Source organism: Crotalus tigris, unplaced genomic scaffold, assembly GCF_016545835.1.
Source record: "Crotalus tigris isolate CLP2741 ecotype Arizona unplaced genomic scaffold, ASM1654583v1 scf7180000021160.8983255:1529534, whole genome shotgun sequence".
Classification (NCBI taxonomy): Eukaryota; Metazoa; Chordata; class Lepidosauria; order Squamata; family Viperidae; genus Crotalus; species Crotalus tigris.
In genome coordinates, this window is record NW_024098373.1 from 81,260 (window position 1) to 106,986 (window position 25,727).

Here is a 25,727-nt window from a genome sequence, read left to right on the forward strand (position 1 = left end):
GATAGATTAGATAATACACTGGATGGATGGATGGATGGACAAACAGATAAGAGAGTAGATAGATAAGATGGATAGACAGATAAATTAGATAACTCACTGTCTCCTGGTGATTGGCCCAGCTGGCTTTCATGTCTAAGGTGGGACTAGAACTCACCGCCTCCTGCTGATTGGCCCAAAATCATGTTTCATGTCTAAGGCAGGACTAGAATTCACAGTATCCTGGTTTCTAGCCTGGTGCCTTAACCATGACAAACGTACCCCCGACAAATAGATAAAAGTCTTTCTATTAATCGTTTCCTACTAGCTTGTAATAGGAAGACTTTTATCTCATAAATATCTTTATTCTGCATGTCAGAGCACCAGAATTCCAGCCCACCGAGGACAAACAGTCAAACACAGTTCTCTAATAAATGAGCAAAAAGCATTTCTGTCTCATCGACGTCTCTATTACTTATTTTTTATCTAGCAGCAAGACTCTCTGCTCTTGATGAGGAATTAAAAGGAGCCAAAGGGATGCTGAATTCTTCAGTGAACACATGTGAATATCAAACTGATGGTATACAAACACTTATATTTTAATATGCGCATCAAAGTTTACTGATTTTACTTACAAAATAAATGGACCCACTTATAGATGGCATTTTAAGTTCTCCAACAGTTATGGCAGCCTTTCTCAATTTGGGAATCTCCAGCTAATCCCTGGTTTACTGGTCTATCTTATACTGCCCAAAGATGGGATGGGGTGGGATGAGGGAGGGAGAAGCGGGAGGGAGGGAGGGGAAGAGGAAGGAAGAGGGGAAGAGGAGGGAGGGAGGAGAAGGAAGGAAGGAAGAAAGGAAGGAAGGAAGGGAGGGAGGGAGGGAGGAGGAGAGGAGGAGGAAGGGGGAAGGAGAGAGGGAGGAAGAGGAGGAGGAGGGGAAGGTGGGAGGAAGGGGAGGAGGGGAAGGAAGGAAGGAAGAGGAGGGAGGAGAAGGAAGGAAGGAAGGGAGGGAGGAGGGGAGCAGGAGGGAGGAGGAGGAGAGGAGGAAGAGGAAGGAAGGAAGGGGGGAGGGGAGAGGGAGGAAGAGGAGGAGGAGGGGAAGGTGGGAGGGAGGGGAGGAGGGGAAGGAAGGAAGGAAGGAAGGGGAGGGAGGGAGGGAGAAGGAAGGAAGGAAGGAAGGAAGGAAGGAAGGAAGGAAGGAAGGAAGGAAGGAAGGAAGGAAGGAAGGAAGGAAGGGGGAGCGGAGAGGGAGGAAGAGGAGGAGGGGGGAAGGAGGGAGGGGAAGGAAGGAAGGAAGGAAGGAGAAGGGAAGAGGAGGAGGGAGGGAAGAGAAGGAGGGAAGGAAGGAAGGAGGAAGGGAGGGAGGGCAGGGGGAAGAGGAGGGAAAGGAAGGAGGAAGGGAGGGGAGGAGGAGGAGGAAGGGAGGGAGAGAGGGAAAGGAGAAGGGGAAAGGAAGAGGGAAAAAGAGAAGGGCTATTCATATCAACACTCCCATTACTTCGACAAGCTACTGCTTCTGCTGAATTTGTGGCATTCAGTTCTCAATAGAGCCTTTCAATTTATCCTTTAGCCTCAGTTAGACAGGAAAGGAGGAAGGAATAAACATTCAAAAATAAAATAGAATCAGCAGGCAATCAATAGCCACGATACAACAGAAGAGGAAGAGTGGGATTCAGACCTGTCACGCCAATGCTCTTAACCACAAACAGATGCAAAGAAGATATATTAGCGGAGGACGGGGAAAAAAAACTTCCAGGCTTCTAGGACCACCCAAGGATCAGGATGCAAAACAAATCAGATGCCTGTTGTTTTATTAAACAAATCCGAATCTCCCTCAACCCAGAGACAACTGCCTAGCTTGCATCACAACTGTTGCCAACACAGAGATTCATTGCCACGATGCTTTCCTTTTAAGACCCCCAGGAGGGTTTTAACTGTGTGGCTTCCTTCAGACAGTTGCACAACTGGAATGATCTACTGATGTTGATCTTTAGCATAGTTACCGTGTTCCTCTAATCCAGGGGTAGGCAACCTTGGCTCTTTTATGACTCGTGGACTTCAACTCCCAGAATTCCTGAGCCAGCCATGCTGAGGGGAAAAGGAGAGGTTTCCAAGCTGAGCCATGCTGGCTCAGGAATTCTGGGAGTTGAAGTCCATGAGTCAGAACGGAGCCAAGGTTGCCTACCCCTAGTGTAGGCCTTACTTTTAGGAAAACACGGTAGCTTTGAAGAAACCCACTCATCTGAAAGCTGGCAAGCGTAGATGGCTGTGGCAGAACCTGGGGGTGGAGTTAAAAGAGGGATCAGCCTAGAATCCCTACGTAGCCACAAACAGAGTCCAACTGCCCTTATCTAGTGCCAAAATAGTGCTAACCAGTTAGCTGAGAGCATTCCTGTGCATAGGCCTGAGTAGCAATCAATCAGTGTAAGTGTGCCTTCGTGTGTGGGCCTGATCTTTCGCTACCGATACCGAGGTTGAGAAACAAGTGAGCAAGAATCAGAGACGGAAACACTAAGAAAGCGTCGTGTTGAATTCAATGGATATCCCCCCTTTTTGCTTACGTTATGCCTTCAAGGTGGCATGCCACCCTCGTGCCACAAACAAAATGCTGAAGAGGACAATAACACCGACACAATTAAAATCAACGAAGCGTTCAAAGCTTGGTGGAAGAAATGCAATTTTAGCATTTTCCTAGAGGCCGGGAACACAAAGAGACGCCTCCTTGTGCTAAACACCCGGGTTTCTGCTGATCCTAAGCATCCAGGCAGTTTCTTAAGTAGTCAAAAATATTTATCTCTCCATTTTCAGTTGTCGGTGGCTGTTTAGAAAGTGTTTAAAAAAACAAAAACAAAGGCAGAACTAGAACTCACAGTTTCCTAGTGAATGGCCCAAAGTCACCCGGATGGCTTTCATGTCTAAGACAGGACTAGAACTCACCATCTCCTGGGGGGGTTGGCCCAAAGTCACCCAGATACCATTTGTGACTAAGGTAGGACTGCAACTCACGGTCCTCGTGGGATTGGCCCAAAGTCATTCATCCAGCTTTCATGTCTAAGATGGGACTATATATCCCACCGTCTCCTGGTGATTGGCCCAAAGTCACCCAGCCGGTTTTCATGCCTAAAGTGGGACTAGAACTTGCCATCTCCTGGTTTTTAGGACAGTACCTTAACCACTACACCTAACTGTCCCTCCATATGGTGCTAGTTTCTCAAGGGAAACGAAGCAGCACAAACTTTACTCCTATCGCTCCTTTTTATGCTGGAGGCCACTAACAATCAGGATCATCGCGAAATCCCTCCGCTGAAATAACCCGCAAGACACTCCCAGTCCAAACGGCCCCACAGCAATCTGTCAAGACGGAAAGGAACCGAGTTCCAAAAACTGCAGGAAGCACAGAAATAGAACAAGCAAGAGCGATGTTTCTCAATCCTCGTGGCTTTAAGACGGGTGGACTTTAACTCCCAGCGTTCCCCCAACTAGCTTTGAAGAAACCCACTCATCTTAAATCTGCCAGCGTTCCTCCAACTAGCTTTGAAGAAACCCACTCATCTTAAAGCTGCTGTGGCAGAACCTGGGGGTGGAGTTAAAAGAGGGATCAGCCTAGAATCCCTACGTAGCCACCAACAGAGTCCAACTGCCCTTATCTAGTGCCAAAATAGAGCTAACCAATTAGTTGAGAGAATTCCTATGCATAGGCAAGAGTAGCAATCAATCAGCTTAACTGTGCCTTCACGGGCGGACCTGATCTTTCACTAGTGGACAATCACTTAGATATGAGCCAGCTGTGTGCTGCAGCTGCCAAAAAAGCCAACACAGTGTTGGGCTGCATTAACAGAAGGATAGAATCAAGATCAGGTGAAGGGTTAATACCACTTTACAAGGCCTTGGTAAGGCTACACTTGGAATGCTGCATCCAGTTTTGGTCAACACGATGTAAAAAAGATGTTGAGACTCTAGAAAGAGTACAGAGAAGAGCAACAAAGATGATTAGGGGATTGGTGGCTAAAACATATAAGGAACGGCTGCTGGAATTGGGAATGTCTAGTTTAATGAAGAGAAGGACGAGGGGGGACAGGATAGCAGCCTTCCAATCTCTCAGGGGCTGCCCCAAAGAAGAGGCAGTCAAGCTTTTCTCCAAAACACCTGAAGGCAAGACAAGAAGCAATGGATGGAAACTAATCAAGGAGAGAAGCAACCTAGAACTAAGGAGAGACTTCCTGACAGTCAGAACAATTAACCAGTGGAACAATCTGCCTCCAGAAGCGGTGAATGCTCCAACTATTGATTCCAAGGTTGAGAAACAGTGAGCAAATAATCCGAGAGGGAAATGCTAAAAAAAGCAAGAGAACAATTACATATTTACCTATCTTAATAAATCGACAAGGGAACATCTGCTCATCGATTTTATGCTTCAGAGTAAATGTTTCTTTGTTATAGTCATTCTTTAAGCCACTGTAAAGGGAAAAAAAACAATGTGAAACATTATTCAAAGTGAAGTGAATTCGTAGACAGGTTTTATATATGATAAGCTGGCATCTATAAAAGGCCATTAGGGGCCAGAGGGCCATCACCAATAATGCTGACTAAGCAACTTTCTGTTCTGTACATCATTTTCCTACATTTAAGTTAAAAAGTCAATATATCAAAAAGTCGATCGGGATGCTGAAGTTTTAATTTGAACGTGGATTCATCAAAATCAGTCCAGAAGCATTGTTTTTCAATCTCTATTTAAAATAATTCTACAGTACTTTGAAAACATCAAACAGAACCTAAAGCAGGGGTAGGCAACCTTGGCTCTTTTATGAATCGTGGACTTCAACTCCCAGAATTCCTGAGCCAGCATGGTTCAGCTTGGAAACCTCTCCCTTTCCCCTCAGCACGGCTGGTTCAGGAATTCTGGGAGTTGAAGTCCACGAGTCATAAAAGAGCCAACGTTGCCTACCCCTGTCCTAAGTCCTCCTGTTCTAAGCGGTGAGCCTCCTAGACCAGGGGTAGGCAACCTTGGCTCTTTTATGACTCGTGGACTTCAACTCCCAGAATTCCTGAGCCAGCATGACTCAGCTCGGGAACCTCTCCCTTTACCCTCAGCATGGCTGGCTCAGGAATTCTGGGAGTTGAAGTCCACGAGTCATAAAAGGGCCAAGGTTGCCTACCCCTGGCCTAGGGCATATAAAAAGGAAAACATAAACCACAGAGAAAAGGGCAAAAAGTATGATTGATTTATTATTTTTTTTGCTAAAACATCAAACCAGACCTTCAGGGTTTTTTTTAGTTTTGTTACGATGGGCACTAAAGACACGGAAAGAACCCTACCTTGATAAAAGATCAGTCATGTTTTCTTCATTCATTCCACCAAAGACTTTAAATTTTTTTAAATTACAGACGTGCGTCTTCTCGTATTTTCCAAATGTGATGCTCTGAACTATGGCCGGTCTTTCAAGTTTCAAGATCAAATACTGGAAGAGGAAGAGGAGAAAAAGAGGCACGTGGGTCTTGTGGTCTCACCTCTGTCAGGTTATTAATCCCAAAATGTTTTGAAGTAAAGAGAACATTAAAATGAAATCAGCAAAACATACTGAATGGGTGACGTAATTCTCGGTTGGACCGTGATGGCAGAGTGGTTAGCACTTAATTTCGTTGGGGGTTATACAATGACAATAAAGATAGTCTATTCTATTCTATTCTATTCCATATTTTCTTTTTTCTTTTCTATTCTATTCTATTTCTATTCTATTCTATTTCATATATTCTATTCTATTTCTATTCTATTTTATTCCATTTCATATTTTCTCTTCTATTCTATTCTATTCCATTGCATATTTTCTATTCTATTCTATTTCATTTTTTCTATTCTATTCCATTCCATATTTTCTATTCTATTCTATTCCACATTTTCTATTCTATTCTATTCTATTCCATTCCATTCCATATTTTCTATTCTATTCCATTCCACATTTTCTATTCTATTCTATTCTATTCCATTTCATATTTTCTATTCTATTCTATTCCACATTTTCTATTCTATTCTATTTCATATTTTCTACCCTATTCTATTCTATTCCCTATTCTACTCCATATTTTCTATTCTATTCTATTCTATTCTATTCTATTCTATTCCATTCCACATTTTCTATTCTATTCTATTCTGTTCTGTTCTATTCTATTCTATTATTCTATTCTATTCCACATTTTCTATTCTATTCTATTCCATTCCATTTCATATTTTCTATTCTATTCTATTCTATTCTGCAAGGAGTATAAATCCTTCCATACCCCGCCATCCAGTCACAGCTCAAGAAGCTTCTTGAATGAAAAACAAGAATGTCCAGTTGTTTCCTGAAAAAGCACCTTTGGGACATTATATATAATTGTTTTTTAAAAAATAATCCAATAAATCACTTATGAACTAGATCAAAGTACCTCGACAGGGCCCAATGTTTGAATATAATCCTATGGCAAACCCAAAAATTGTCCTGTGAAATTTTCTTCCACTTAAAACATTCAGCTTATTCAAAAAAGTTACTTCACATTATGAGGCATTTTGTGTGTGTGTGTGTGTGTGTGTGTGGTTTTATTGGTATTTATTTTATTGGTTTAACGCTGTGTTTCATTTACTGAGCGTATAATTGTTTAATGTCGGGTTGCAAATTACTGTGGGTTGGCTTGACAATTACTGTGGGGGCAGAAATACGATAATAAATATAATAAAGACTCACAGGACTGTAAAGACTCATATTACTGTAAAATAAAAGACCCCATAAAGACTCACAACTAAATTACAAGGTGAAATATTGGGGCCGGCTTCGTATTTTATTGCAGAAGATTCTTAAAATGAATATAAATTGAAATCAGAGGTGTTCCTCTTAGGACTAAAGACATTCCTTGATTTACAACATCCAAAGTTACGAGGGCACTGAAAAAAGTGACTTGTGACCATTTTTTATACTTACATTTTTAAGCATCCCACATGATCAAAATTCAGACGTAAAAGGGACTCACATGAGCCCGGGACACTGCAACCATCATAAATATGAGTCAGTTGCCCAGTGTCCAGATTCCGATCAGGCGACCATGGGGAGTGTGAAAATTTGGAAATGATAAATATCAAACGTTAATTTTAAATATTAATGGAAAATTAAAATTGGGAAAAATTCGCTAGGACATGAATTGTCTCAAAGATTGAATGTTAAAATGATTAAGATATATATATAAACTATAAACTATTGATCAATGTATAAGAAAGTTATTTTTTACTTGACTGACAGAATAAGAAGTGTATTAATTCAAATACAAGACAGTACATCTTAAGGGAAAAAGAGAGGAAATATTTACTGTAATAGTTTGGGATTTGTACTGATGAGATTAGTACGTAATTGAATTATGGTAACTCAGTCGCCACGTGGCTTTTCAAAGATATAAATGTAATATTGGAAAAATCAATCAAATGTTCAACAAAAAAAGTGTCAAAATTGGTCACGGGTCACTTTTTTTCACTGCCCTTGTGACTTTGAACTGCCACTAAACCAGTGGTTCTCAACCTTTTTAATGCCGCGACCCCCAACCAGTCGTAAGTCGAGGACTACTCAACCGGTCTTAAGTCGAGGACTACTCAACTGGTGCAGCACCGTTTGCAGAATGGGACTTTTGGCGGGCTCAGCAGGGCAGAGACAGCCTGAACAATTCCTATTGGCTTTTGAAAGCCAATAGAATTAGACTCTATTCAAGAGAGTCTATTCCTATCCTGACTTACAGCCTAAATGTTGGAGATGTGATTGTTTGGATGCTACTTATTATCATATTTGGTGGTCATGTAAAAATATAAAAGCTTTTTGGATTAAGATATGGTGGAATATTCAAAGAATTTTTAGAAGGAGGGTAAAATTTACTCCACAATTGTTTTTGTTAGGTATCGTTACTGATTGTGATACTAAGGAGGTTATATTGATGTTAAATTTAATTACAGCTGCAAGGTTGTTAGTAGGGCAATATTGGAAGAAGGAATCTCTGCCTACCTTGCAAGAGTGGTTTTTTAAAGTTTCTTATCTGGCAGAAATGGCAAAGATTTCGGCTTTCTTAAAGGACCAATCGCAAGAGAAGTTTTTTGCGGTATGGGAAAAATGGATAGATTTTATACAATATAAGTTGGATATAAAAAAATATTACTTAGTTTTTCAATAACTTATATATAAATTTTAATATTTTATAGATTGTATCCTTTTTTTCTTCTCTTTTCTCTTTTCTTATATTTCTTATTTTTATTTTATTTTTTTATCTTTTTATATCTTTTTTTTCTCTTTTCTTTTTTATTCTTTTTCCTTTTAAGTTTTTTCTTTTTTTAATATTTATGTTTTTTTTACTTATATATTATTGTTAATCATTTTATAAGTTGTTTATGTAATGTATTTTGATTTATCTATGGTTTATACTTTTTAATTTTTTTTTTTTTTTTAAGATTTGTAGAAATTCTAATTAAGCCTATATTCAGCTCTGGGAAGGTTGGGGGGATGGAGTGGGAGGGTTGGGGTGAGTTGGGTAGGGTGGGTTTTTTTTTTTTTCTTTATTTGTAAAAATTTCAAAAATTTTCAATAAAAAAAAGAGAGTCTATTCTATTGGCTTTCAAAAGCCAATAGAATAAAAGGGAGTAGCACAGCTAAGGAAAAGGGGGAAAAAAATGGCGGACTGCGTTGTTTGGCGACCCCCGTGAAATGGTCGTTCGACCCCAAATGGGGTCCCGACCCACAGGTTGAGAACCACTGCACTAAACAAATGGGAGTAACTTAAGGCCTCCCTGCAGATATTTTGTCTTCAGCCACCAGTGCTCCTATTTAGCATGCGGCCCAATTATCCGACTGTCCCATTAAAAAAAAAAAAAAACATTAAATGCCTCGCTCTGGAGATTGACAGCTACAATGCACCTGAAAATGACTGGCTGAGCCAAAGCTACAGATCTACAGGATGTTTTCCAAGCTCTCTAGACTGATAGGGGGGGAAAAATGCTTAATGCTGTTATTCTCAAGACAATGTCAGTGCCTCATTATCACACTTCTAACTATTGCACAGAGCCACTTTTTCTGCCAAGAGGAACTATTAAAGGCCATCTGGTAAATGCATGGAGGAAACGCGGAACACGATTGCTTAGCTGGTTATTTTTAGCTGAAATTTCAAGTTAGGGTTGGCTTTTTCCTCAATGCTCCACCTCGTGCAAAACAACTTGGATTTTGTGCACGCTGGAGTGTGAGATTCCAGGTAGCGAAAGAAGGGGGCAAAGGCAATGGATCTTCCCCTCTAAGGCAGGGGTCTTCCAATCTGTGGGCCGCAGACCACTACCGCTTGGCCCCTGGGCCACGTGAAGGGGGTGGCCAGTCCACGTGCACTCACACCCCCCCCACATTGGCGCAGTCCTGAGCATCCCACTGGCGCTAGCGCCACTCACGTGCACTCACGCCCGCGCAGTCGTTTGCATGTGCGCATGCGCTCGCGTGCGGCCATTTGCGTATGCACATGCGCTCACATGCAGCCCATTTGTGCGTGCGCACACGGGGCTCATTTTTTGCATGTGCACACGTGCGGCCCATTTTTTGCATGTGCACACGTGCGGCCCATTTGCGCGCGTGCACGTAGCAGTGCAAGACTCCCTTTCCGGGCCGCCAAATCAAAAAGGTTGGAGAAACCTTTTTAGGTTGGTGGCCCAGAGGGAAAGGGAGAGGCATGGGGTGCGTGCGCGCACAGGATGCAAACAAGGGCAGCATTGGGTGCGGGGCTAGCACCCGCGCGAAGCTAGGGGTGGCACAAGCGCCCGCACGGTGCTGGGAGCAGGCCTAGCGCCTGCACGACACTCAGGGTACACTGGCCAGCCATTCATGCAGCCCAAGGGCCAAGAGGCCGCGGTCCAGGAGTGGACCGTGGTCAACAGGTTGGGGACCCCTGCTCTAAGGAATCCTAGTTACTTAAAGCTGCTATCCAACTAAAGCAACATTTATTATTTCCTGTATTATTCATTTATTACTGCTTCCTGTATGGGCAATGCTCGACCACCATCGAGCCCAAAATTTCTGTTGCTAAGTGAGGCAGTTGTTAAGTGGATTTGGCCCCCTTTTACGACCTTTCTTGCCGCAGTTGTTAAGGGAATCGCTGCTGTTGTTCAATTAGTAACACGGTTATCAAGGTAATAATTTAGAAGCTAACCAGCTGATGTAATGTATGCTGTAATGTTGGGGAATGACTCAGCAGGGTCTGTGTCCCTTTAAGAGCCAGCAGGGTCTGTATCTCTTTAAGAGCCTTGTATAAGATGGAAGACTCTGCAGATGTGTTCTCTCTTCTGTTTCCTGCTGTAATTGCTTTGTGTTGGAGACTGCTGTCTTAATACATGTATGTATATTGTTCCTGGGATATGATATTGTAGACAGTGTAGGATAAACCACCATTTAGTATAGACCACTGTTTACTGTATTTACTCCTGGGTTATCTCGCGCAATAAGACTGTGCATGCTCTGACAATGGTTCTTAACTGAATGTGGCTTCCCCCATTGACTTTGCTTGTCAGAAGGTCGCAAAAGGGGATCGCGTGACCCCCCCCCCAGGGAAACTGCGACCATCATGAATACACGCCAGTTGCCAAGGCTCTGAATTTTGATCACGTGATGCTGCAATTGGCATGAGTGTGGAAAATAGTGGTACGTCACTTTTTTCACGGTATTGTAACTTTGAACGGTCATTAAACGGTCGTAAGTCAAGGACTAACTGTATACCAACAACAACAACAACAAAAGCAAATAACCAGGATGCAAATTTAGTTTTATGGGAAAAACAGGTAAGAAATGGCCTAAAAATTTGTTCTTTAAAAAGGTTTCTTCTTAGATCATTGTGAGCTACTCCCATAAGACACAAGGAGCATCTTCAGGTTTTCACTCCCAGTAAAAAGCAAATATTCGTGTGAAAGATGCTGGGAGTGTAGTTGTAGTAGGTAGCTGGCGGGGGCTCCTAACAACTCAATGAAAAATCAGGAAGGATATCAGCTCAGAAAGTTCATTATTTTCATTGTCTAGAGCAGCGGTTCTCAACCTGTGGGTCACGACCCCATTTGGGGTCAAACGACCATTTCACGGGGGTCGCCAAACAACGCAGTCCGCCATTTTTTTCCCCTTTTCCTTATCTGTGCTACTCCCTTTTATTCTATTGGCTTTTGAAAGCCAATAGAATAGACTCTCTTGAATAGAGTCTAATTCTATTGGCTTTCAAAAGCCAATAGGAATTGTCCAGGCTGTCTCTGCCCTGCTGAGCCCGCCAAAAGTCCCATTCTGCAAACGGTGCTGCAAGTTGTCTGCAGCGAAGGCAAGCTGTCTGGAAGTTTCCACCCCTTCCTGCTGAGCAACTACTAAAAATGTAAGTAAAAGAGGGCCAGGGCTGGGAGGTGGGAGGCCGGCGGGCGCAGGGAGGGTTGCTGGCTCACGTGGGGCCCGGCGGGTACCTTACCTCCCTTGGGCTGGGCCAGCTGGTGGCCCAGCCGGTAGTCGGCCAGCGCCGTCTCTGCCGCTTGCTAGCTACGCCTCGACCGGCACAGGGGGCGGCACCACGCATGTGCGGCGCTCACGGGCAGGGAAAGTCCTCGACTTACGACCGGTTGGGTAGTCCTCGACTTACGACTGGTTGGGGGTCGCGGCATTAAAAAGGTTGAGAACCACTGAGGTAAAAGATGCTGGGAGTGTAGTTGTAGTGGGTAGCTGGCGAGGGGGGGGGCTCCTAACAACTCAGTGAAAAATCAGGAAGGATATCAGCTCAGAAAGTTCATTATTTTCATTGTCTAGAGCAGTATTTCTCAACCTTAAGAACTTTGATCTGTGTGGACTTCAACTCCCAGAATTCCACAGCCAGCATGCCAGGTAATTCTGAGAGTTTAAGTCCACAGAGATTAAAGTTATTAAAATTGAGAAACACCATATTTTATATTCCAATGCCCAAAGAATGAGAAATAAACAAGATACGGAGGGAAAATATAATTTCATAGGTACAAGGGAGGCATAAGGGAAGTCTTAATTAAAGAAATGGAAATAGCAGGAAGAATGAAGGAGGGGGGATAAAGGACGAGTCCAAATTCCACCTTAGGCATGAAAGCAGCTGGGTGACTTTAGACCAGTGGTTCTCAACCTTTCTAATGCCACGACCCCATAATACAGTTCCCCATGTTGTGGTGACCCCCAACCACTTATACATCACCGGGTACCAAGGGCGTGGCCAAAGAAAAGGGGGAAAAAATGGCGGACAGCCTTGTTTGGCGACCCCCGTGAAATGGTCATTCGACCCCAAATGGGGTCCCGACCCACAGGTTGAGAACCACTGCTTTAGACCAATCACCAAGAAATGGTGACCTCTAGTCACCTTAGGTATAAAAGCCGGCTGGGAGACATTGCACCAATTACCTGGAGACGGCAACTTCTAGTCCCACCTTAGGCATGAAAGCCAACTGGGTGCTTTTGTGCCAATCACTAGGAGACAGTGAGTTCTAGTCCCGCCTTAGACATGAAGGACAGCTGGGCAACTCTGGGCCAATCACCAGGAGACTGTGAGTTCTAGTCCCACCTGATGCATGAAAACCAGTTGGATGACTTTGGGTCACTGACCAGAAGACGGTGAGTTCTAGTCTTGCCTTAGCCATGAAGGACAGCTGTGTGACTTTGAGCCAGTCACCAGGAGACGGTGAGTTCTAGTCCCGCCTTAGGCGTGAAAGTCGTCTGCATAACTCTGGGCCAATCACCAGGAGATGATGAGTTCTAGTCCCACCTTAGACGTGAAAATCATCTGCATCACATTGGGCCAATCACCAGGAGATGGTGAGTTCTAGTCCCACCTTAGGCATGAAAGCCAACTGGGTGATTTTGGGCCAATCACCAGGAGACAGTGAGTTCTAGTCCCGCCTTAGACATGAAGGACAGCTGGGCAACTCTGGGCCAATCACCAGGAGATGATGAGTTCTAGACCCACCTGAAGCATGAAAACCAACTGGGTGACTTTGAGCCAGTCATCAGGAGATGGTGAGTTCTAGTCCCGCCTTGGGCATGATAGTCATCTGCATAACTCTGGGCCAATCACCAAGAGATGATGAGTTATAGTCTCGCCTTAGACGTGAAAGTCATCTGCATGACTTTGGGCTTATCACCAGGAGACAGTGAGTTCTAGTCCCGCCTTAGACATGAAGGACAGCTGGGCAACTCTGGACCAATCACCAGGAGATCATGAGTTCTAGTCCCAGCTGAGGCTGAGGATTTGGCCCAGTCCCTCTCTCTCAGCCCCAATGCACCTCACAGGGTTGTTGTGGGGTAACTAGGGGGAGAATGTTTGCAGCCATTAAAAATTACCTGTGGAGGGTAGTTGCTTTCTGACGACCACCTTGAAGATTGATCATTGGGCTTGTCTACTAAAATATTCCTAGAAACACAGAAAGAAAGAAAGAGACAGATGTAAAAAACAAAAAGTTGACAATATGGGATGGTTTTCCAAAGTCCCATCTCCACAAAGCATAGCCGACTGCCCATCCACATCTGTCGGATGCTTTCTTTAATGAGAATCATTAAACAAGCCAGGTCTGCGTTAGGTCCAAATCAGGATTCAAAGCCTGATAAACAGGCAGTCCTCAACTTACAACCATTCATTTAGTGACCAAATTTACAACCGCACTCAAGAGACGTATGACCATTTTTCCACACTTACAAAGGAACACACATTTCCGACAAATGCTGCTGATTTGCGAGGATTTTCCTTTTTTTCTTTCCCAATCACCAGCCCTAAAGCTGTTATTTCACAAGTTGATTCCTAGGCGTTTTTGATCAAATTAGATGTTAGTGCAAAAATTACACACAATCCATAGGTCACTTAGTGGGTTTTCATAAGGTTATTGTTAGATCGTTAGCAAAGAAATGTTTTTCCTAGTATTTCTGTGCTACGGATCCCTTCCAGTTTAGGGGCAAATCTATGGATCTCTTCTCTGAAAAAAAATTATTTAAATGCATGAAATAAAATACATACATATGGATTGTACGGCTTTTTCTGCCCACTAAAGAGTTTTCTCCCATAAACTATTTTCACTCAGAAACCAATTCAGTTCATGGTGGGTAAATAAATTTTGGACGGGAGATTTTAACGAATGAAGGCAAATAGACATGTTCCAGGATAATGTCACAAGATCCAATCTGGGTCGGTCACTGGGACCCAAACTTTAGTCTTCTGAGGTTTTGGACTCATGCTGGATGAGACTTTTAACACTCCTGGCGAGCAAAAAAAGGAACCAGATCCCAAAGGAAACCAATTACACTCAGATGCAGCTATCAAACATTTAGGCAAGAAAAATCAAATGTACAAGTATAGTAAAGGTGGCACCCTGCTCAATAGTAGCAACTGTGAAAGGGACCTCAAAGTCCTAGTGGACAATCACTTAAACAGGAGCCAGCCGTGTGCTGCAGCTGCCGAAAAAGCCAACACAGTGTTGGGCTACATTAACAGAGGGATAGAATCAAGATCACGTGAAGAGTTAATACCATTTTATAATGCCTTGGTAAGGCTACACTTGGAATACTGCATCCAGTTATGGTCACCACGATGTAAAAAAGATGTTGAGACTCTAGAAAGAGCAGAGAAGAGCAACAAAGATGATGAGGGGACTGGAGGCTAAAACATATAAGGAACGGTTGCTGGAATTGGGTATGTCTAGTTTAATGAAGAGAAGGACGAGGGGGACATGTTAGCAGTGTTCCAATATCTCAGGGGCTGCCTCGAAGAAGAGGGAGTCAAGCTATTCTCCAAAGCACCTGAAGGTAGGACAAGAAGCAACGGATGGAAATTAATCAAGGAGAGAAGCAACCTGAAATTAAGGAGGAATTTCCTGACAGTGAGAACAATTAACCAGTGGAACAACCTGCCTCCAGAAGTGGTGAATGCTCCAACACTGGAAGGTTTTAAGAAGAGACTGGACAGCCCTTTGTCTGAAATGGTATAGGGTTTCCTGTCTGAGCAGGGTGTTGGACTAGATGGCCTCCAAGGAGAACAGCTTGACTGCCTCTTCTTTGGGGCAGACCCTGAGATATTGAAAGACTGCTATCATGTCCCCCCTCGTCCTTCTCTTCATTAAACTAGACATACCCAATTCCAGCCACCGTTCCTTATATGTTTTAGCCTCCAGTCCCCTGATCATCTTCATTGCTCTTCTTTGCACTCTTTCCAGAGTCTCAACGTCTTTTTTACATCGTGTTACCTTTGGGGGAGTCTGCTGTAACTCTGAACAGTCCATAAGTGACCGGTCGTAAGTAGAGGACAACTTAATATTAAGTTCCTGGATAGTACAATTGCTAAGAAGCCTCTGAAACTGCAAGAAGCAAATGCAGGCTTAATTTCCCTCTTCAAGTCCATCTTGCTTTGGGAAAAAGTTACAGCTCCCACCTTCCGATCTTCCTTAAAAGTTTGATCAGGCGTACAATACGATTTACCCAGAGCATGTATACAAAATGCGAGATTCGAGAACAACTCCTCCCCCCTCCCCCCGCTCTTTGAACGGGAGTTAGAAATAAGCAAATAAGCTTTTTTCTCTCTGTTTCAGAAAACACAGCTGAGGGAAAAAACACCAGCGCTGCACTTTTCTTACCACAAAATGCTTGGAAAGGAGACAAGAAGCTGAATGGGCTGAGGAGAAAGAAAACAAATCTTGTCCTTTTGAAAACCCTGAATGGGGTGATCAGACATAAATCAATCAGGATAACGCGTTAGAATCTTCCCTACACAAAAGACCCAAGAAATGCAGCTTTCCAACACAAGGAATCTGAAAGCTGCACACTCGGAAAGTTCTGTTTTCACAAAAGCATTCGTGTTCCAGTGTTTATTTCTATTTATTTGGCATCGATGAGGCTTTAATGAAAAGCAGCGTTCGGATTAGAAGGGCCCGGGCCCTCCAGATGTTGTGGAACAACGATTCCCAGCAGATCCCGGCTAGCCTGGCCAAGAGTCCACAGCCTGAGAAATGTAGCTCGGCAACCTGTGAGGAACCAAGGGTAACTCGGGTAAACTGGGACAACTGCATCATCTACACCAGGGGTAGGCAACCTTGGCTCTTTTATGACTCGTGGACTTCAACTCCCAGAATTCCTGAGCCAGCCATGCTGAGGGGAAAGGGAGAGTTCTCCAGCAGGATGATTGTAGAATCCACCGGATGGATTATTACAGCCTTCCTGCTCAGCAGACTAGGCCAGAACTTTGGCCACGCCTCTTCCTTTGAGCGTGTCTCCAGTTTTGATTTAGTCTTGAGCTCGGCAGCACGTAGTTTTGTTAGGCTCCGTAGAACAGATTAGGTTAATTAGTTACACTTCTGCAAATCAATTTTTTAGTTCATTATCTGATTAGAATCAATTGGCAATTACAAATTCAATTCGGAAAAGCAAAAGGATCAGCTGGATTTCGGCTTCGGCTCGCGAGCCTCAGCTCCGCGACTGGTTAATCGGCTGGATTCAAGCTCTCTCTCTCCGCGATCTTCCATCGAGCCTCAGTTCACCGGCAGCCAGACCGTTTCCCGCTGAAGGGGGTTTCTCAGTTTACCGGCATTGAGAACGCCAGCAGCTGCCCAGCTGAGAGGTGGAGAGCTTTTCCAAGCAGCCGGATCCACTCAGAGGACTCCGCGCGGGGAAAGCACAATTTCGGAGGATCACTAAAAACAGCAAGTCTTTTGGCCTTTACAAACTTTGGCTATAATTCTCCTTACTGATTCTACTTTCGCTTTCCTTATCGTTCCTCCGGGCTCGGAAGGGGACGCACTCACCATCTTGAACGCGTGTTCTCACTGGCGGCTGCCATTTTGAGTGCGTCACAGCAGCGGGCGCCATTTTAGGTGTGGCTTACACACAGACGCCATTTTGGGGGCCTATTTGCAGCGGTTCCTCCGTTCTTTCTGTTAACTGAGGGGGCATCTATCTGCCTTACAAGAGGAATACGGCCCTCGTCAGGGAGCTGTCCTGTCAGACCATATTGGGGGGGGGAAGAGAGAGAGAAGCCAGTTATCAGGCTCAATATTCGCCCTCAGAATCAATCCTGAACTCGCCCTAGGCTGTTATTAATAACTGGTGATCCTTTTTCAAACATTCCTGGTGAAGGAGCGAAAGGGAAGTTTGTTTTCCAACTGCTCAGTAGAGTGTGACATTTGTCACCGCCTTGACTGTCCGGCCATTGCAGTTGCACAGAGCAAGGATTGCTTTCTTTCCATCTCTGTCAATTGATCTGCGTACTTGGGATTCCCCCCCCCCCTGGTATTTCCTACTCGGTATACCCGGTGCGCAATGGCAGACAGCGCCCCGCCTTCAGCCTCACAGGGCTCTAGGATGCCTCCCCCACAACAACAAAAGCGCAGATCCACTGAATCTGAGTGGGGGGGGGAAGCCAAAACAAAACATATTTCCCAGAAGGAGCCCTCCAAAACAGCTGAGCGAGAGGCCTCACGGAGACATTTGGCATTGGAAAAACAATTCTCTAGGGCAGTGGTTCTCAACCTGTGGGTCGGGACCCCATTTGGGGTCGAACGACCATTTCACGGGGGTCGCCAAACAACGCAGTCCGCCTTTTTCCCCCCTTTTCCTTAGCTGTGCTACTCCCTTTTATTCTATTGGCTTTCGAAAGCCAATAGAATAGACTCTCTTGAATAGAGTCTAATTCTATTGGCTTTCCAAAGCCAATAGGGATTGTCCAGGCTGTCTCTGCCCTGCTGAGCCCGCCAAAAGTCCCATTCTGCAAATGGTGCTGCACCAGTTGAGTAGTCCTCGACTTAGGACCAGTTGAGTAGTCCTCGACTTACGACCGGTTGGGGGGTCGCGGCATTAAAAAGGTTGAGAACCACTGCTCTAGAGCCCAAAGGCTCAGGTCCAATGAGGCTGAGATCATTTCCCCCGCCCCATTGTACCTGAGCCGACATTTACTTCTCATCAAAACATTCTAAGATCTCCAGTCTCCTCAGGGGGAAACTGAGCAGATTGGTTCCCCTCGTTCTTCATCATCATCATCATCACCAGACCAGGCCCCAGCTGTGGCTGGCCCTAGTGCAGGGGTAGGCAACCTTGGCTCTTTTATGACTCGTGGACTTCAACTCCCAGAATTCCTGAGCCAGCTTATGCTAGCTCAGGAATTCTGGGAGTTGAAGTCCACGAGTCATAAAAGAGCCAAGGTTGCCTATCCCTGCCCTAGTGGCAGGTGTCAGGAGGATATATGGTCCGCTCAATTTCAGTCTTTCATGCAAAATGCATTTTCCCAGTTTACGTCCTCCAAGGGACTAGTGACATTTCAAGCTACACCCCAGCCTGGGGTAGCAACTGTTTCCGCCACAGGTGTTTCTGAGACCTCTTCACAGCTAGGAGAGGCGGAATCGGTTGACCTAGACGTATCCGACATACCCCTGTCAGAAGATGAGGAGGCTGCTCCTGACCAGGCCTCATCTTCGGCCCTTTTTGACCGCTCCCTCCTTATGTCCCTCTTGATCAGTGGTTCTCAACCTTTCTAACACCGCGACCCCATAATACAGTTCCCCATGTTGTGGTGAGCCCCAACCACTTATACATCACCGGGTGCCAGGGGCGTGGCCAAAGAAAAGGGGGGAAAAATGGCGGACAGCCTTGTTTGGCGACCCCCGTGAAATGGTCGTTCGACCCCAAATGGGGTCCCGACCCACAGGTTGAGAACCACTGCTCTTGATCAAAGCAATTTCCACTGTTAATCTTACTTCCGTACAGGAGGAGAAACCTTCTATTAGCCAGGAGGCCAACCCTCTGTTCGCAATGAAGGTAGCGGAGGACAAGTACATTCCTTGTCCAGAGGTCTTTCGCACTTCAGTGGAAAACCAATAGTCCTCTCTGCCAGCCCCTCCGGCTCCTAACAGCGGGGAAAAGAAACTGTTCAACGTTTCTCCCTCCTTCGCCCCATTATTGGAGGTGCCCACTGTTGATCGTCCACTGATATCCTTGTTCTCTACATCTGCTATTCCAGGGGACATGGTGGAGGCACTGAAGGCAGAGGACAAGAAATTTACGCTCTCATTCCGTCGGGCACACCTGGCCTCGGCCTGGGCGGCCTAGGCGGCAACTTCTTCCTCCTTCTTCGCCAGTCTTCGCGAACTACAAGCCAGCGTCCCTCCGGATCAGGTTAGAGCACATCAAACCCTGGCCAAACTAGTGGCTGCGTCACAATACATGGCTGACGCTTCTCTCCATTCAACCCCATATTCCGCAAGATCGATAGCAGCCACAGTGGCCTCTCGCAGGCTCCTATGGCTGAAACATTGGAAGACAGATTTGAAATGGCGTCTGTCCACGTCCAAATACAGCGGGACACTTTCTATTTGGATCTATCTTAGATCCGCACGTCAGTGAAGGCACGGACAAACGTAAGATTCTAGTCCATCCTTCTAAAAAACTGGACAGGAGAGCTCCACAGGAGTTCCGTAAACAAGGTTTCCGTCCCAGCAGCTCCTGGGAGCGGAGACAGCCCTTTCGGGCAGGGCAATTCTGGGACTGGTCCAGAGGCTCGCGATCCTTCTACTCCAGACAGGATCGTTCCCAGGATCGCCAAAATACGGGAGCCAGAGGACAATTCCAGTCTAAGCATCCATTTAGAGCAGTGGTTCTCAATCTTTTTATACCGGCGACCCCGGTCATAAGCAGGCGGCACGCATGCGCGCCGGCGTCCCCTGCGTGGCACACATGCGCAGCGGCGCCCCATGCGTGGCACCCCCCGTGCGGCGGCGCCCCCATGTGCCACCCCTTGCACAGCACGCATGCGCGGCGGCACCCCATGCGCCGCCCCCTGCGTGCCGTGCATGCGCGGCGGCGCCCCCTGCGCCGGCTGAGGAAAAAAATGGCGGATCGCGTTGTTTGGCGACCCCCGTGAAATGGTCGTTCGACCCCAAATGGGGTCCCGACCCACAGGTTGAGAACCGCTGATTTAGAGGATCTGGAGGCCGTCCTTACAGGCGATCCAAGTGACGCCAGGGAGGGCTCTCCCATCGGGGGTCGGCTGGAAAGGTTCAGCGACGTCTGGGAACTGACCACCTCCGACGCCTGGGTAATAGAGACCATCAGGTACGGTCTCACATTAGAGTTCTACACTCACCCGCCAGACCGCTTCATAAAGTGTCCACTCTCCCGAAACAAGGCCAAGGCAAACCTGGTAGCCTCAGCTATTTCTCATCTAGTTACAATTCAAGCCATAGAACCAGTACCAAGGGACCAGGAGGTAAAGGGGTTTTACTCCATCCTGTTTGTGATTCCAAAAACCTCAGGAGGGTGGAGGGCGATACTGGATTTAAAGGGACTAAACTACTTCTTAACCTACAAGAGGTTCAAGATGCAGTCTCTGAAGTCCATATTGGCCAGCATCAGGAAGGGGGGACTTCCTCTCCTCAAGAGACCTCACGGAGGCTTATCTACACATTCCCATTCACCCACAATATCGCAGGTTTCTCAGGTTCTGCTACGCGCACAGGCATTACCAGTACAGGGCTCTTCCCTTTGGGCTATCCTCAGCCCCAAGGGTCTTTACCAAGATATTAGCAGTCATAGCAGCCCATCTCCGGCTGATGCCGGTGCGCGTTCAATGTTACCTGGACGACATCCTGATTCAGTCCCGTTCCTTCCAGACTGCACGATTGGACATTCAGACCACAATACTCACGCTCCAGAACCACGGGTTCTCTGTGAATTTCAAAAAGAGTCACATGTCTCCCACGAGAAGAATCCAACACCTGGGAGCAATAATAGATTTGATGCTTTGCAAGGTATACCTTTCTCAGGAATGTCGAACCAGCATCAGGAAACTGGTGCACCAGGTTCAGAAAGACAAAAGGGTGCCTCTGGCACAGCTGTCACAGCTCCTGGGAAAGATGGTCTCTTGCATGGGTATTGTTCCGTGGGCCAGGCTCCACTCCAGACTCCTCCAGTGGTTCCTACTTCCTTATCAGAGACAGAACCTCAGCTCTTCCAACAGGAAGGTCACAGTCCCACATCACACACTACTGTCCCTACTTTGGTGGGCATCACCCGCCATGACCAAGGGAACCATTTTCAGGGAGCCCACACGGGTCACCCTAACCACAGATGCGAGTCTGTTCGGCTGGGGAGCACACCTGGGGACCCATCTGGCTCAGGGGCAGTGGTCACGCTTGGACCTCGCCCACAATATCAATTGGCTCGAACTCCGAGCCATACACCTAGCGCTCCTTCATTTTGCCCCGTTAGGGAAGGGGAAACATGTTCTCGTCCTAACGGACAATGTGGCAGCAAAAGCTCACGTAAACAAAAAAGGAGGGACCCGGTCCTGGGAACTGATGCGAGAGGCATCAGATCTGGGTCTTTGGGTGGAGTCAAATTTGGGCTCCATCAGAGCGGAACATATCTCAGGGGAGTCCAATCGGCAAGCAGACTCCCTGAGCAGGGCCAAGGTGGACCACGCGGACTGGCGCCTGGATCCGGCTCTGTTCGAGGAGATTGCAGTGAGGTTCGGATGACCACACCTGGACCTGTTTGCTACCCCGACGAACACACTGCTCCCCAGGTTCTTTTCCAGGTTTCCGACACGGGGAGCGGAGGGGACAGATGCCCTCCGATGTCGGTGGCCGGCACAGCTCCTGTACGCCTTTCCACCACTCCCCCTGCTTCCGGCAACCATACGCAAACTGATTCTCGAAGAAGCAGAGGTAATCTTGATTGCTCCACATTGGCCAAGGTGTCCGTGGTTTGCCGACCTGGTGGATCTCTCGGTTTCACCTCCGTGGAGGATTCCTCACGATCGAGTGATCCTAAGCCAGGGCAACCTCCTCCATCTCGACCCGCAGTGGCTCCAGCTAGCCGCTTGGCACTTGAGCGGGAGGCTCTAGCCAGCCAATCATATTCGTCTGGAGCAGTGGCTCTCAACCTGTGGGTCAGGACCCCATTTGGGGTCGAACGACCATTTCACGGGGGTCGCCAAACAAGGCTGTCCACCATTTTTTTCCCATTTTCTTTGGCCACGCCCCTGGCACCCGTTGATGTATAAGTGGTTGGGGGTCACCACAACATGGGGAACTGTATTATGGGGTCGCGGCATTAGAAAGGTTGAGAGCCACTGGTCTGGAGTGATCTTGATGATACAAGCATCGAGATGTCCTTCAACGAACAGGATCTATGACGCCACATGGAGGGGCTTCTGCAGCTGGTGTTCTTCACACAGGTTAGATCCACTTTCGTTCACAATTCCAAATATCCTTGATTATTTGTTAGAGGGTTTAAACAAGGGCTTGTCATACAACACTATCCGACGACAATTAGCGGCCCTCTCAACGGTCCTTTCCTGCGACAATTCTGGTCCCTTGTCGCAACACCCAGCAATCAGTGCATTTCTAAAGGCCTCCGGTAGTCCATCGTTATCCATCTTGGGACTTGACCAAGGTGCTGCAGGCCCTGACATCCTCTCCGTTTGAACCTCTCAGTTCGTGCTCTCTTCATTTCTTATCCTTAAAGGTGGTTTTCCTCGTGGCTATTACCTCAGCTAGAAGGATTTTGGAATTAGCCACACTCTCCGTCAGAGCAGATTTGTGCACCTTTTTCGAGGACAGGGTGGTCCTTAGACTGGATCCCTCATTTGTTCCAAAAGTTAATTCTGTTTTTCACAGGTCTCACGAATTAGTCCTTCCCAATTTCTGTCCCAATCCCACACACAGACTGGAACGCCAGTGGCATACCTTGGACGTACGCAGGGCTCTGCACTATTACGTGAAACGTACTGCCTCTTTCCGTAAGTCGGAGTCTCTATTTGTTTCCTTCCAACCTTCGGCCATGGGGAAGAAAGTCTCTTCTTCTACCTTAGGTAGGTGGATTAGGGCTTGCATACCCAGAGCTTATTCTTCGCAGTCGATCCCAGTTCCTTCACACGTGACAGCTCACTCCACACGTAGTGCTGCCGTGTCGGCGGCATGGTCCACGCAGGCCTCGGTGGAGGAGATTTGTAGGGCTGCGACATGGTCTTCTTCGTCGGCTTTTATCAAACATTACCGTGTGGATGCCTTCGCGGCGGCTGATGCTGCGTTTGGCAGGCGTGTTCTTCAACAGGTTGCTTCTTCTCAGGGTTCTCAGGACTAGACTTTCCCTCCCAAGGGGATATGAGCGGCTTTGGTATGTCCCATCCGGTGGATTCTACAGTCATCCTGCTGGAGAAGGGGCATTGTCTTACCTGAATGCCTTTTCTCAGCAGGATGATGTAGAATCCACACTCTCCCGTGTAGGTAGACTAGGCTAGATTTATAGCAGATGGAGTCATCGTGTTGAATTTTTCAGAGCTGCTTCGCCTTGTCAAAACTGGAGACACACTCAAAGGAAGAGGCGTGGCCAAAGTTCTGACCTAGTCTGTTGAGCAGAAAGGCTGTAATAACATCATCCTGCTGAGAAAAGGCGTTCAGGTAAGACAACGGCCCATTTCCAAGCTGAGCCATGCTGGCTCAGGAATTCTGGGAGTTGAAGTCCACGAGTCATGAAGGGGCCATAGTTCCCCCATGCTGGCTCAGGAATTCTGGGAGTTGAAGTCCACCAGTCATAAAAGAGCCAAGGTTGCCTATCCCTGGTGTAGCAAAAAGAACGATTCTAGATAGCAAGGGCTCAGGAATGTCCTGAAGATGGCTGGGATATTCTCTTTCATGAATTGTTCTGTCTATTCTGCCTGTGGTTTTTCTTCAGCATAGCCTGTCTGCCTCGGTGTTCTATTGATAAAAGTTAGTAGAACATTATTGATTACCCAGTGCTTTGCTTACATGTTTACTACAAGGGGCAGCACAAAGGGCCATGAAATGATGGTTTTGGAAAAAGTGCCAGGGGAAAAACTCCAAATACAGGTAGCCCTAGACTTACGACGGTTTGAGGTTACAACAGCACTGAAAAAAGTGACCCCTGACCCCTTTTCACACTAATGGCTGTTGCAGAATCCCCCTGGTGGTGTGATCAAAATTCAGACGCCCGGCAACTGACTCGTATTTAGGACGTTTGCCATGTCCTGGGGTCATGGGATACCTTTTTGCGACCTTGTGACAAGCCAAGTCAAGGGGGGGGGGACCGGATTCACTTAACAACTGTGTTCCTAATGTAACAACTGTAGTGACAATTTATTTTTATTTTATTTTTTTTATTTTATTTTATTTTTTTTATTTATAAGCCGCCCCACTCCCGAAGGACTCTGGGCGGCTAACAATAAAAAACACATAAAACATAACAGAACAACAGTACAAAGACAATCATCCAGGGGTCAGGTTTTATAAACCCCAGGCCTGCCGGAAAAGCCAGGTCTTAAGTAGCTTACGGAAGACCAACAGGGTGGGAGCGGTCCTAATCTCCGGGGGGGGGGAGCGGATTCCAATCCCTTAAATAGGAGCCAGCCGTGTGCTGCAGCTGCCAAAAAGGCCAACACAGTGCTAGGCTGCATTAACAGAGGGATAGAATCAAGATCACGTGAAGTATTAATGCCACTTTACAAGGCCTTGATAAGGCCACGCTTGGAATACGGCATCCAGTTTTGGTCATCACGATGTAAAAAAAAGATGCTGAGACTCTAGAAAGAGTACAGAGAAGAGCAACAAAGATGATCAGGGGACTGGAGGCTAAAGCATATAAGGAACGGCTGCTGGAATTGGGTTTGTCTAGTTTAATGAAGAGAAGGACAAGGGGAGGGGGAACATGATAGCAGCGTTCCAGTATCTCAGGGGCTGCCCCAAAGAAGAGGGAGTCAAACTATTCTCCAAAGCGCCTGAAGGCAGGACAAGAAGCAACGGATGGAAATTAATCAAGGAGAGAAGCAACCGAGAACTAAGGAGAAACTTCCTGACAGTGAGAACAATTAACCAGTGGAACAACCTGCCTCCAGAAGCTGTGGGTGCTCCAACACTGGAAGTTTTTAAGAAGAGACTGGACAGCCATTTGTCTGGAATGTTATAGGGTTTCCTGCCTGAGCAGAAGGTTGGACCAGATGACTTCCAAGGTCCCTTCCAACTTTTTTATTATTATTGTTGTTGTTGTTATTATTATTATTATTATTATTATTATTATTAATCATCGCAGTCAGCCAGATGTTCAGACTGGATTTGGCATTTTTGTCTACCTATCGAGTCCTTATCAAGGACCTGGGATAGGCAGATGTGGATGTTTGATGGTATTACAAATATCGTCACAGGATGGAAGCAGTTCCTGTAAGGCCACCTTTTGCAATTGACTAATGGCGAATTTGTCAACGCCAATAGTGTTCAAGTGGTGCTCCAGTTGTTTTGGGATTGCACCCAAGGTGCCTATGACTATTGGTACTACCCTTGCTTGCCTTTGCCACAGTCTTTCTATTTCTATTTGTAGGTCTTTGTATTTTGTTATCTTCTCCAGTTCTCTCTCGTCTATTCTGCTGTCTCCAGGCACTGCCACGTCCACTATCTAGACTTTTTTGTTTTTCTTATCGACAATTGTTAAGTCCAGGGTGTTATGTTGCAGGTGCTTGTCTGTTTGAATTCTGAAGTCCCAGAGCAGTTTATTTATTATTATTATTACTATTACTACTACTACTACTATTGTTGTTGTTGTTGTTGTTGTTGTTATCTGATTCCCTGAACGACTATGGCGAGGAAAGTCGCAAAACGGGGGCAAAAGTCTTGCTTTTTAGCAGAACTGTCTCGTGGGCCGAGGATGACCTTTGTAATATTTCTCTACAGTTATAAAACTAGGGTGAAGTTCAG

General features: G+C 46.1%; 1 protein-coding gene across 3 annotated transcripts in view; it reads right to left on the reverse strand.

The window, feature by feature from the left end:
- Positions 1 to 25,727, reverse strand: part of MKLN1 (muskelin 1) — a 99,799-nt gene that overhangs the window by 68,839 nt on the left and 5,233 nt on the right. For 2 of the 3 annotated variants that reach the window (XR_005559898.1, XM_039369547.1), the window contains exons 2-4: positions 13,336 to 13,405; positions 5,297 to 5,439; positions 4,347 to 4,435 (exon numbers count right to left, since the gene is read on the reverse strand). Coding sequence is in view for 2 of the 3 variants with exons in the window: in XM_039369547.1 (XP_039225481.1) it covers positions 4,347 to 4,435; positions 5,297 to 5,439; positions 13,336 to 13,405 (302 nt within the window). In the remaining variant the exon portion in view is untranslated. The remainder of the gene's footprint in view (positions 1 to 4,346; positions 4,436 to 5,296; positions 5,440 to 13,335; positions 13,406 to 25,727) is intronic. The other variant, XM_039369548.1, reaches the window with a different exon arrangement.